Source organism: Chrysemys picta, chromosome 2 (genome assembly GCF_011386835.1).
Source record: "Chrysemys picta bellii isolate R12L10 chromosome 2, ASM1138683v2, whole genome shotgun sequence".
Lineage (NCBI taxonomy): Eukaryota > Metazoa > Chordata > Testudines > Emydidae > Chrysemys > Chrysemys picta.
The window spans coordinates 62,442,644-62,455,410 of NC_088792.1; the positions used below are offsets into that span (position 1 = coordinate 62,442,644).

The window sequence follows — 12,767 nt, forward strand, 5'->3', positions numbered from 1 at the left end:
ATTTGGCTGAGTTATAAAATGTGGAATATTGCTATTTGCACATGGGAATTAGCAATTATAAGGCACTTGCAGTTTCATTTTCTGAACATTCTAGCTGCGCCACACAGGCTCCTCAGTGCTGCCTAGAAAAGCCTAGAAGTGGCTGGAAAATTTTAAAATGGGTTTTGTGTCCTTTTTTTTATTCTTTATTATGCTTAAAGCCTACAAGATGTTTCTTTTTGCTGTGTTTTTCACTTTAGAAATATCATTAGTGGCAAGCCTGGTTTTCCTTTTTTCTAGAAGACTTGTTGGAGGCCTCAGATGGATATTGGTAGCTTTCTCACACCTTAATTGAGGGATAAATTTGATAGACATTTATCAAATAAGTTATTCCTCCAAAATACTTAGGTTTTGATATTAAATAGATATTAATAAAAACTGGTGTCTTAAACTTTAATCTGACTATTCCCAGTCTTCATCCTCTTCTGGTGTCATAATTTCATAGCTCTTCTTTTGTTTGGAGCATAAAGTGTTGTCAAGGTCTGGACTTGTAATGAAAATGAGCAGATTTACAAAAAAAGAAAAAAGGTTTTCCTGCCTTCTTTATACATTACAACATTTTTAAAAAGGGACACAAGCCTCTTTTATGAGAAATGCATAAGGAACGTAGCTAGGGTGACCAGTTCACCAAACTAAAATGGCACCCTAATGTGTTCTGATATCAGCCCTGCCCACAGTCCACCCCCACTCCTCCCAGGCTGCGCCCCCACTCTGCCCCAGGTCCCGCCCCCTCCCCGCTCGGCCCCCACACCGCGCCCTTCCTCATCCCCCGGCCTGCCGCTGGCTTGCTGCGTCCCTCCTCAGCTTCCCACCCACCGCTCGCCTCCTCACCCCCCCGCCCGCCCACCACTCACCCCTACAGCGCTGACTTCCCCTCTGCCGGGTGGGTGCTTGCCCACCCCACCTCTTCCCGCCTCTGCACTGCCTTTGCCCCGCCCCCATTCCACTCCCTTCCCCCAAGTCCCTGCCCTGCCTCTTCTCCACCTCCTCCCATGAGCGTGCCTTGTCCCCGCTCCTCCCCCGTCCCTCCTTGAAAGCGCTAAGCACCGCCAAACAGCTAGTAGGCGGTGGGAAGCACTGGAGGGGGGGAGGAGTGGGGACGCGGCGCGTTAGGGGGAGAGGGGAGAGGAGGAGGGAGGAGCTTGGCTGCAATTTTTCCAGCCCCGGAGCACCCACAGGGTCAGCACCTCCCTCCCACTCGCCTCCTTCCCTGAATATTGGGACAAATGGCATCCCATCATACATTTATCGGGATGTGGGACAAAGGGTTAAATATCGGGACAGTCCCAATTTTATCTGGACTTCTGGTCACCTTAAACATAGCCAATTGGGGATGGAATCACGCTGTTTTAAATCAGCAGTATAGGTTGACTAGTTGCAACAGGTCATTAATAACACGGGGGTGACTTGTCAAGTGCTTTGAGATGCGTGGCAGGGAGGCTGCCATAAGACTATAGGGCAGCGGTTCCCCACTTGCTAGCTGGTCTGCAGCCAAGTAATGGTAAGGATGTGCGAGAGTTTCAACTGCTCATCCAACCTGGAGCCCCCCAAGCCCAAGGCTGGCTCTTAAAGCATCACCCAGTGGGCACCATAGGGAATTGAATGGCATCTCCTTGGAAACCCTCAACCTCCCCGCAGGGCCGGTGCAAGGATATTTTGCACCCTAGGCGAAACTTCCACCTTGCGCCCCCCCCTTAAATAAATCACATATATTATACACAATACACTGTCACAGAGTAACGTTATAATTTAGAATTTATGTTTCCGTGCTTTAAGTTTAGCAAATTTAGAAACAAGTTCCTCCACGTCAATGCTGTGAGCAATGTCATGTTCTATTGACAAGATAGATAGCCCAACAAGTCTTTGTTGCAACATTGATGTTCGCAAGTATGTTTTTATCAACTTGAGCTTAGAGAAGCTTCGCTCACCACTGGCCACAGAAACTGGGAGAGTCAAGAGGATGTGAAGAGCAATAACTGTGTTAGGGACACTATCTGCCAGCTTATTTTCCCATATTAAGTTCAATACATCTTGCGGTGATGAACTCCTTTGGACTCGTCTTGCAATAGCTTGCAATTCATTGCACAAGTCAAAGGCATCAATATCTTTGGATTCACCATGTTGCAAAGCTTGCTCCAGATTCAAGCAATGTTCCATAATTTGCTTTGGTGTTTTATTTTGCAAACTGTAAACATCATATATGAAGCAAATACTGAACTAATTTGCTGCATCAATGTGAATCTTTCTTCACCGAATGTATTGCTGTGTCAATGACTGCAAAGTAAAAGTTCACTTTGAATTTTTCTTTCGGATTATAAATAGGTTCATCATCTGCTTCATATGTGAACTGCTTCCTCTTCTTTCTAATACGGATTGGATCTGGTTCAAAAAGTGCCGGTACATCCAACTCTTCCGCAAATTCACCTGCATCTACCAATGTTTTCTCAAAGGCTGCGTCACTTCTGCGGCCCACAAGAAACTTCTTGGTTTCTCCAAGTTGATTAATGGCATCACATATGCGAATTCTTTTGCCTGAAGTTGTTTGCTAGTCATGTTGATCTCAAACAATATGTCATACCACAAAACAAGAGAAACAAGAAACTTGAAACTAGAAATGGCTTTTGTAAGAGCCTTTGCATCAACTCGTGACGTATTGCCAGATGATCCTGTTAGAGTAGTGTCTTCATAGATGTCTATCAGAGCATCATAGATGTCACCAAGCTGATAGCGAAAAGGTTTCAAGGCATCGATTCGACTTTCCCATCTTGTTTCACTCAATGGTTTAACTGTGAGATTAGATATGTGGCGTGTTAGAACTTCCCAGCGATGTGTAGAAGCTGAGAAATACACATACACACGTTGAACTAAATCAAATAGGCGGTTGCCTCCAAGCAACACTTCACAGCATCATTAACAACCAAATTCAATGAATGTGCACTGCAAGGAACGAAAAAGGCTCGTGGATTAATATCCAAAATTCTTCGCTGGACACCATTTTCTTTCCCTTTCATATTGCTCCCATTGTCATAGCCTTGACCACGCAAGTTTTCTATAGGCAGTGACATCTCTTCTAACTGGTGAAGAATAGTTTCTGTCATACCAGCTCCAGTTGTCTCGGTAAGCGACACAAATCCCAAGAAGTGTTCCTTTATGCATACTGATTCAGTCTCATTCTCGGTCTCTGAAGTAGGCCTATCCACAAACCAAATGATCATTTGTTCAACGTGGTCTGCATCTGGTGTACAATCTAGAATGATTGAAAAGTATTTTGCAGCACGAGCAGATGCTAGGATTTTTTGTTTGATGGCATTGGCTAGAAGCTGAATAAGCTCATTCTGTATGTCTTTCCCTAGCTAATGTACATGCATCTCCTGGTCCTTAATCCTGTGAAGATGCTCATCCATAAGTGGGTCAAACAAAGCTAGATATTCGACCAATTTGAGGAAGTTCCCATTACCAGAAGTGTGCAGTTTTTCATGTGTTCCCTGAAAGGCCAGGTTTTGCACACCAAGAACTCTGACCAAAGCAATCAGACGTTTTAGTATTTGCTGCCAATACTTTTCTTCTTGCTTAATCAAGCGCAAATGTTCTTAATCAAATGTTCTCTTGTATTTCAATTGCAGTTCAAGTTCCTTCCATGTTTGAACATTCGTCAAATGTTCACTGCTTTTCTTGTGCCGTGAAAGAATTGCAGACATGTTTTTCCCTTGTGCCTTTTTCAGAAAGAGATGATGTGTCAATAGTACTACTGCCAAACAACTTGCAGCAGAAGCAAAAGACAGAATCACTTGATGTGGAATACTGCAGCCACTGACGGTGCATTTCTTCTCCATTAACAGGTCTACGTTTGTAATGAATTGTCAAGAATTTTCTTTGCTTACTATCTTTGGGAAAATCGAACTGCTGAACTTGTTCCGGCCCATGATCCACCAGAATTTGTCGGACTTGATCATTGCATTTGGCCCAAGTAGCAGAATCACTAAAGCTCAAATTCAAACGAGTGACATTTTCGCTTTCACGGTCTTCCAAGTTTTGATCCTTGCATGTCTCATTTGATTCGTCTTCAATATTCAGATTACATTCTTCAAACTCTTCTTCAACTTGTGAAGCTCACATCCCCATCTCCATCTCTGCTTGATCCTTTGGCATTGAACTACCCTCATCTCTGGCCAGTGGATGGAGATATTTCAGAAACGAACCTTCTTGCTTTCTTTCTTCTTTTTGCTTATCAGCCTTCCGCTTACGAAATTGTGACCCAGACAATTTTTTTTTATCCGCCATGAGGCTGCATCAACTGAAAACGAAAAAAAAATGAAATTTTATTCCTATCGGTTCTTTTTCTTGTTCACTATTAAAAGTAAAGGATAGAGAATACATGTCACTTACTATAAGTCACTATTTGAATTTCATCAACTGTTTGATGTAAATATTGATTAAGAGATCAAGATGACTTTCCCTTAAAATTAAGCAATGTTGATTGTAATCAGAAATACACCTCTTTTAGTCATGTATACTTCCTTCCTTCCTTCTTTCATATCAAAATCTGACTGGGAGTGCTGCAGAACCCATTCTGTCCAACCAGCCATGCACCTCCAAATGATTAAAAACATCAAATGGTATAAACTCAATCTGAATGAAAAGTTCCATTTTCTAACTAAATAGGTCACACGCTCGCAAATGCTTGCCAAGTGTTCTCTGTGGTGGTATGCTCATCTGCTCTACATGCCTACTAACTTCCCTGGGAGAATAATCTTTGACTTTGATCCAGTGAAAGCAGGATGGAAAAGCCCCCCCACCCCACCCTGAAGACCTAAGACGTGATGGCTGGATGACATAAACAGACACCTGTCCCTCACAGGCACTACCTCATAACATGCCAATTTTGCTCAGGACAGAACATCGTAGAGGAATATTATGCATTCAGTGGTCTCTACACTGGCCAAGCAACAGCATGACAACTAACCTAACCTAACCAGTCCATCCAACTTTTTTGACTGCTTCTTGGGCACTGGTGAGCGGTAGCAGTGCCAGACTGAGCCCGGTGACAGGGGTGCACTACAAGTCTACAAACCCAGGCGACGTGCTGGGCCTAGAGTCCTGCTGAGACTGCAGTCCTGCGCCAAGTGAAGCGCAGGCTCCATGAGGAGAGAATTCAAATATCACACTCCTTCTGCGTGATTCCCCCAAGCACTTCTTCAGGCAGCTGCTATGGGGGTCACTCACAGGCTTAGGCCTGCCTGTTGCAGGCATAACACAGCAGCAGGGTTTAAAACCCAGATACTGGGCATGACAGAGGCTGGGGCAGGGAGAGGGGTGCACTGGGGCAGCTCAGCTCTGCAGGCTGCCGTCCTCTCCAGCCGCCCACGCACAAGGGGAGCAGGAGCACAGACCAGCCACGGACCAAGAGGAGCAAGAGCACAGGCGCCCGAGGCCGAGCTGTGGGGAAGCGCTTACCTTGCCCAACGCACGGGCGTCGGGGTCCTCTTTCTTCCTCCACTGGACCGCTGCCTGAGGCTCTTTTGTTTTCTGTGCCCCCCCGCTGGGGCTGACCGTAGAGGCTGAGCCAGGAGGCTGCCGCCCGTTTCCTCACGAAGCCCTGCTGCTACACCTGTCGCCGGGCTCTTTAAGCGGAGCCACGTGCCACGTGCTTTAAGCGGAGCTGTGGAGCTCTGCCCAGCCGCCAGCGCCCCCGCCGGCAATGATAATAATTGCATGGAGCGGCCGCTGCGCTGGGAGAGGGCGTCTGAGCCGCACATATCAGTGCACCACCGGCAGCCCAGCCCAGGAACGCTGTAAAAAAAAATTGGGGGCATCACTTTTTGGCGCCCCCAAATCTTGGGGCCCTAGACAACCACCTAGTTTACCTTAATAGTAGCACCGGCCCTCCCCCGGGGAGCTCTGGTGTAACCCAGCTGCCGCTGCAGCATGCTGCCCAACCTATCCTGCAGCCTGCCCGAGGGCTTCCCTTAGCGCATGCGCATACCGGGAACTACACATCCCAGCATGCTCCTCACTGCTCCTGGGCCAATCGGCAAGGCGAACCCACTTCCCTCCCTTCTCTCCCTATCCCACCGCCGGGTGCGAGCAATAGCCCTGCGGGGTGGGAAAGGACACCTCAAGTTCCCCGGCAAAGTGCTGCCGGCTGGCGCCAGGGCGCAGGGAGAGCGCGCTGCGAAGGCTGCAGCGTCTCGGCAGCTGGGCCTACAGAGAAATGAGGCGCGGCCACAGAGAGACCGATACAAGGGGCAGCGGGTCCCTCACAGAGTTGGGAGTGGGCTGAGCCCGGGGTGACTGAAGGGCAGGCGGGGGAGGGCCGTGTCGGGGGACTTGGCGGTTACAGCCCAGCGCCTTCCCGCGCGCTGTCAGTCAGGGGGCGTGAGGGACCCGGCTGCCGTTTGGTTGGCTCATGCCGTGCGAGCCCGCCCACGTGTTATTTTTCTTGTTCGCGCGCGCTGTCAATCAGCGCTCTGGTTGCTCGCGACGGGCACGGAGGCGCTTTGCCGCTCACCACCCCCGGCTTGGCTCCGCCCCTTCCCTGCCTCGCTTGGCGTTGTCAGGCAGCGTGGGGAGCCTTGCTGCAGGCGAAGGTTGACTTCGCTTAGCTCGCCTGCTCCGCAGCTCGCGCAGCTTTGGCCCCGCCCTCTCCCTCCCTGTGCGAGGGCCCCGACTGCCTGCTCTGGGCTTGGGTCGCGCGGAGCTGGCTCGCGCCGCCCTAGCCTAGCCCCGCCCATTTGCGAGGAGCCCAGCTCTGTCGGAGAGGAGCGGCCGAGTCGGCTGCTGGGCTCGGTTTCCTGCTCAGTGGGCGTCAGTTGGGCCTCGCTGGGCCCCGCCCCTCCTTCCCCCCCGGCTGGCTCTGAGCTGTCAATCAGGCGCCGGGCTCAGGGGCAGGCGGCGGCGGCGGGCGGAGAGAGGCAGCTACGCCACAGCCCAGCGGCGGCCATTCGTGGAAAAATAGGCCGTCCCGCTCCTCCCAGCTCCGGCTGCGACCGGCCTTCTCCCCGCTACCCCCACCCCACCCTCCGCCTCCTCCTCCTTCTCCTCCCCCCCAGAGCGGCGCCTCAGCGGGGCATTAATGCGGGATGAGCGGTATGTAACCCCCTCCCTCCCTGCCTTCCTCAGCCCGCTCCACCTTCCATTCCTCATCCTCCTTTCTTCTCCGCTGTCCCCTCCATGCCCCTCTATCCCGCCCTCTTTCAGTCCTCCTCTGGCCCTCCTTCTTCCCCCCTTTCTTCTCTTCCTTGCCTGCCCACTCCGCTCTCCGTCCCTCCTCTTTTCCTCCCTCCTCCATTCCCCTTTTCTCCCCTAACCCTCCCTCCTGTGCACATCCTTCCCTCCTTCATTCCTCTTTTCCTCCCCTGTACAGCCCTCCTCCTGCCCCCTAAAGCATCGACGGCCACTCAGTTCACTCAGTGGCCGTCGATGCTTTAGGGGCAGGAGGAGGAGGAGGGTTGTGGGTGGGTTTTTCCCCCTGCTGTCTGGAAGAGGAAATCAAACCTCCCCTTTCTGGGTGTTAACTCTCCAGCCCCCATGGGTTGGGTTTCAAACCACGTTTTTGGGACTGGCTCTTTTGTCATAATGATTTGGATTGTGGTTTTCAGAGCGGTAAAATCGAAGAGACTGGGTACCAAAGAGGAGGTGCTAATAGGTGTTGGTTTTGTATAAAGAAAGGTAAATAATTAATCTGTTATGCTTTATATTTTTGCAGATCAAAAGAAGGAGGAAGCTATGCCCACAGAGGGAGAGAAATCTCCTGAGGCAGAGAACAACAATAATAAAAAAAATAAAACTGGAGGCTCACAGGTAACTCATGCACACAAAAAGGGAACTGCACACCTCTTAAAATGAAATGTGCAGTTAACTGCATTTCCCGTTCAAGGTGTCTTTCTTTGGGGTGGGTGAAACATGAATGGTAATCTTGACTGCCTGGACATGTTTTTTGGGTGGATTATACTTTAAACTGATAAATTGCTTGCTGTGTATTGAGGAATCTTGTAAAAAGGACTGGATTGAGGAAGAAACACTTCGGTAGTAGTTTTATTTATTGGTAATAAATGGCCTTATTTTTCAAGCGTATGTGAGGATCTGAGAATGTACTTCCTCATTCAGTACTGTATGATCTCGCTGTGTACTAAAACATCTTAAGCATTTTTGTGTTTCCTGAATAAACTTTGATAGTTGAACTGTCAGAAATAACTCACACCTACTCTTCTTCTAAATTTGCTGCTGTTTTCTCTGTTTATGGGTAGGATTCTCAACCTTCACCTCTGGCTTTGCTGGCAGCCACTTGCAGCAAAATAGGAACTCCTGGTGAGAATCAATCAACTGGACAACAGCAGATTATTATAGATCCAAGCCAGGGTTTGGTGCAGCTTCAAAATCAACCACAACAGTTAGAATTAGTTACAACTCAGCTTGCTGGAAATGCGTGGCAGCTTGTTGCTGCTGCTCCTCCTGCTTCAAAAGAAAATAATGTTGCTCAACAAGGATCTTCTATTGCTTCAAGCACAGCAAGTCCCTCCAGCAGCAACAATGGGAATACATCTCCTTCAAAAACTAAATCAGGTAATTCTGCTACTAACCCTGGACAGTTTCAAGTAGTACAAGTACAGAATCCAAGTGGTAGTGTCCAATACCAAGTGATCCCACAGATTCAGACAACGGAAAGTCAGCAAATTCAAATCAATCCTGCCAGTGCTACAGCTCTACAAGATTTACAGGGTCAAATTCAGCTCATCCCTGCAGGGAATAATCAAGCTATCCTCGCAACTGCAAATAGGACCACTTCGGGGAATATTATTGCTCAGAACCTGGGAAATCAGACAGTTCCAGTGCAAATTAGGCCTGGTGTTTCAATACCATTGCAGCTGCAAACTATTCCAGGTACTCAGGCTCAGGTTGTAACAACCTTACCTATAAACATTGGAGGAGTAACTCTAGCATTGCCTGTGATAAACAACGTGGCAGCAGGAGGCGGTTCTGGACAGGTTGGCCAGACTGCTGATAGTGGAGTTTCCAATGGGAATCAGGTAGTAACCACGCCTGTCACCACTGCTTCTGTTAGTACTATGCCAGAATCCCCTTCCTCTTCTTCCATTTGTACAACCACTGCCTCAACATCTCTGACTAGCAGTGACACTTTAGTAAGCTCGGCAGAGGCAGGCCAGTATGCAAGCACAGCAGGCAGCAGTTCAGAGCATACTCCTGAAGAATCTCAAACAACTGCCACAGAATCAGAAGCCCAGAGCTCCAATCAGCTTCAGCCTAATGGACTACAAAATGTGCAGGATCAGTCAAGTTCACTTCAACAGGTGCAAATTGTAGGTCAGCCTATTCTACAGCAAATACAGATCCAACAGCCGCAACAGCAGATTATTCAAGCCATTTCTCCACAGTCATTTCAGCTCCAGTCAGGGCAAACTATTCAGACCATCCAACAACAGCCTTTGCAAAATGTTCAGCTGCAAGCAGTGAGTCCAACTCAGGTACTCATCAGGGCTCCAACTTTAACACCATCCGGGCAGATCAGCTGGCAAACTGTGCAGGTTCAGAATCTTCAAAGCCTTTCAAATTTGCAAGTTCAGAACGCTGGGTTACCCCAGCAACTAACCATCACCCCAGTGTCTTCAAGTGGGGGCGCAACTATTGCCCAGCTTGCGCCAATGGCTGTTGCTGGTACCCCAATCACACTGAATGCTGCCCAGCTTGCTTCAGTGCCTAACCTCCAAACAGTAAGTGTTGCCAGCCTCAGTGCAGCGGGTGTTCAAGTTCAAGGAGTTCCAGTTACCATTACCAGTGTTGCAGGTAAGTGTTCTAGCACATATATTTTCTTATATTTAATAGTGTTGGGCATTGAGCGTTGGTTTGTTTATACTTCTGGGTTTAAAATTGTAAGAAAATAAACTAACATTTTTTAAATGATTTTTTTTTTAATGATACGGAGATAGATCAGAGGTTCTCAAACTGGGGGTCAGGACCTCGGAGTTATGAGGTTATTACATGGGGGTCAGGCTCCACCCCAAGTTCTGCTTTGCCTCCAGCATTTATAATGGTGTTATAAATTAAAAACACTTTTTTATATATTTAAGGGGGGGGGGGCTCAGATGCTTGCTATGTGAAAGGGGTCACCAATACAAATGTTTGAGAACCACTGAGAGAGTTGTATCCAGATCTCCCATCTGAGGCCTTTTCTAAATATGGAACTTGATTTAATTTGATTAAGTATCTATCATTTGAAATTATATTTGAATAAGTGTTGTTTAGAACGTGTATGACAGAAAAAAGGACCGTTTACCAAAGGACCGTTTACCAAAATGCTTTTTAGGTTTCTCTGCGGTCTGAGATTCTAGTAGTAAAACTTTATATATTTATCCAAACTTTCTGCAACATTAAACTTTTGGAGAACATTCAACTTCCTTGATCTAATGCTGATAATTGCTATTCTCGATGACAGGTGAAGGTGGAGATAGCAAGTGAACTTAGATAATCTTGTGGCCAGTACTCACTTCAATTGATTATAAAATTGCTTATCATTATGTAACTCCTGCACTACCTTCTACTTCTATAAGCTGACCCCTTTACAGTCAGGGTTTTGCAAATATATCATCTGGATGTAGAATGAGTGAAATGCTCTGAATTTGTACATATAGAACAGTGATTCTCAACTTGCAGGCCGCTTGCAGCCCAATCAGCACACAGCTGCGGCCCATGTGATATCTTCAGGGCCGTACAGGTAGTATATATGTTGTGTGGATGTGGCCCACATAACACACAGAGAGCTGCATATGTGGCCCACAATGGTAAATAAGTTGAGAACCACGGATACAGAGCATAATTCCCATAGTCTGTTTAAAAATTACTCTTAGCTGTGATTCAGTGTTTAGTATTGGAAGTCTTAATTTATGTTGTAATATGCTTGTCTGACTGCTCTTTTGTAGGTTAGGAAGAACTGTTTTTAAATACCTAAATGCTGATAAACAAGAATTTTTTTTATAAATATTCTGCAGGGTCTCTGCATTTCCACAGTCAGGGAGAGAGGGAAACAGGGTGGTAGGGGCACGTGTGTGTGTGTGTGTGTGTAATATATAACATTTTAAAGTAAATTTTCATATGTAAAGTTTTGGCAAAAAATTCACTTTTTTATTACTTTTTAATTGACCCAATTTAGAGATTCTTCCCATTTTAGTTGTAAGGAATAGAAAAATCTCCAGTGTGTAGAGATATCAAATTACCACTAGAAAAGGTTTGCTAGTATAGATACACCTAGTGAAGATGCAGCTTCTACCAGCAAAAAATGTTTTTGCCGGAATACTTTATACATGTTTCTTGAGCAAAATAAACTGTTCTGGCAAAAGCACTCTTTTTGTCATTGAACTGAATCTGCACTAGAGGTTTTATCAGTATAAAAAAATATATATTTTAAAGACACTCCATCTGACATTATTATACTGTCAGAAGTATCTAGTGTAGATCTAGCTTTACTGTTGTACATGTATGCATATGCTAAGCAGGACTTTTCATGCCAAATGAATTAAAACTGTTATAGCTGTAGGCCTGAGGATTCTTCACCTTTTTTCAGGGGGGATTAGCCATCATTTTTATCTTCTGATAAGCAGACCTGAAAGTTAGTGTAGTTTTTTATCTCCTGTGGTACTTTCTTTTCATGGTTTTAACTATCAAGAACTAGTCTGTAATGATGGCATCATATCTGTGTATTTTCATTTTCCTCTGCATATGGCGTTCAGGTCACTTGCTTGGATTATCTGGGTACAGGTCACTTGCTGGGATTATCTGGGTATATCTTACTTAATCAGTTCCCTTCCATTGTAGGGGTTCTTAGGCATTGGTGCACCTCTGTCACTTCTAGTCTCTATCTATGGCATGTAATAGTGTGGTCTTCTATGGGCTCTAATACTTTGGTCTGATTTCAGTTGTTGGATTTAGTGTGCAGGTGCAGGGTGGTGGTTGTAGCCTGTGAGAGATACAGTAGGTCAAACTAGATCTGATGGTTTCTTCTGGCCTTAAACTCTGACACTGTGTGCTGCTATTAAGACTCCTGGGTTTTTGAAAAAAACAGTAAGTTTGTTTCAGTGGTGTCTCATCTCTAATCAGCATTACAATCTTGACCTTTTGGCTGCTCTGGTTCAAACAAATGATATTGCACTCTGGGAATGGATTACATAGTTCTGCTGTTGTGCTAGCTGGCCAATTTGGATTGGAAAATTGTCGTGGATGGGGGATTTTGCATATAGTCAAAAAAACTTGTTAGCATGGAACTCGTACTGGGAAGAGTGCTTGGGGAAGCAGTATAGGAAACAACAAATTTTCTGCTTCCTGTGTGCTATTTAGGCGTCAACTGTGTACTAGGCATAGGCAGGGCCGGCTCTGGCTTTTTTGCCGCCCCAAGCAAAAAAAAATAAAAAACCGGCGTGGCCAGAACGGCAAAGCAAAAAAAAACCCACAAACCTGCGGCGCGGCCGGAGCCAGGGTGCAGGGGGACTCCCTGCGCTGCAGACGTGCCCCAGCTGGCGGGGGGGACAAGAAGAGGGGGAGGGAGAGAGAGAAGGGGGGCGGCCAGGGCTTCAGTGGGGCGCTCGCCACACGGCCCCGACTGCTGCACCGCATGCCGGGAGGGCTCCGCGCCGCTCCGGTCGATGGGCAGGGAAGGACACGTACTGCCCTGCCGGGCTTGCTGCAGACCTGGCACCAGCTGGGACAGACTGAGTGCGCAG

The 12,767-nt window shown here is 47.0% G+C and overlaps 1 protein-coding gene and 1 long non-coding RNA gene across 5 annotated transcripts in view; one reads left to right on the top strand and one right to left on the bottom strand.

The window, feature by feature from the left end:
* Positions 1 to 1,768: 1,768 nt before the first annotated feature.
* On the bottom strand, positions 1,769 to 6,684 carry LOC122172674 (uncharacterized). 3 transcript variants are annotated; one of them, XR_006173191.2, is made up of 3 exons: positions 6,548 to 6,684; positions 5,494 to 5,829; positions 1,769 to 4,333 (listed from the first exon to the last, which is right to left on the bottom strand). It is a non-coding gene; the product is annotated as an uncharacterized LOC122172674 (long non-coding RNA). The 3 variants fall into 3 exon arrangements; XR_010598303.1 differs by lacking the exon at positions 6,548 to 6,684 and adding an exon at positions 6,154 to 6,471; XR_006173190.2 differs by lacking the exon at positions 6,548 to 6,684 and having other exon boundaries at positions 5,494 to 6,010.
* Positions 6,599 to 12,767, top strand: part of SP4 (Sp4 transcription factor) — a 53,811-nt gene continuing 47,642 nt past the window's right edge. The window contains exons 1-3 of one of the 2 annotated variants that reach the window (XM_005290838.4): positions 6,599 to 7,125; positions 7,745 to 7,839; positions 8,286 to 9,840. In XM_005290838.4, the coding sequence (XP_005290895.1) occupies positions 7,119 to 7,125; positions 7,745 to 7,839; positions 8,286 to 9,840 (1,657 nt within the window). In that variant the 5' untranslated portion in view covers positions 6,599 to 7,118. Of the gene's footprint in view, positions 7,126 to 7,699; positions 7,840 to 8,285; positions 9,841 to 12,767 lie in introns of those variants that run through there. The other variant, XM_008169970.4, reaches the window with a different exon arrangement.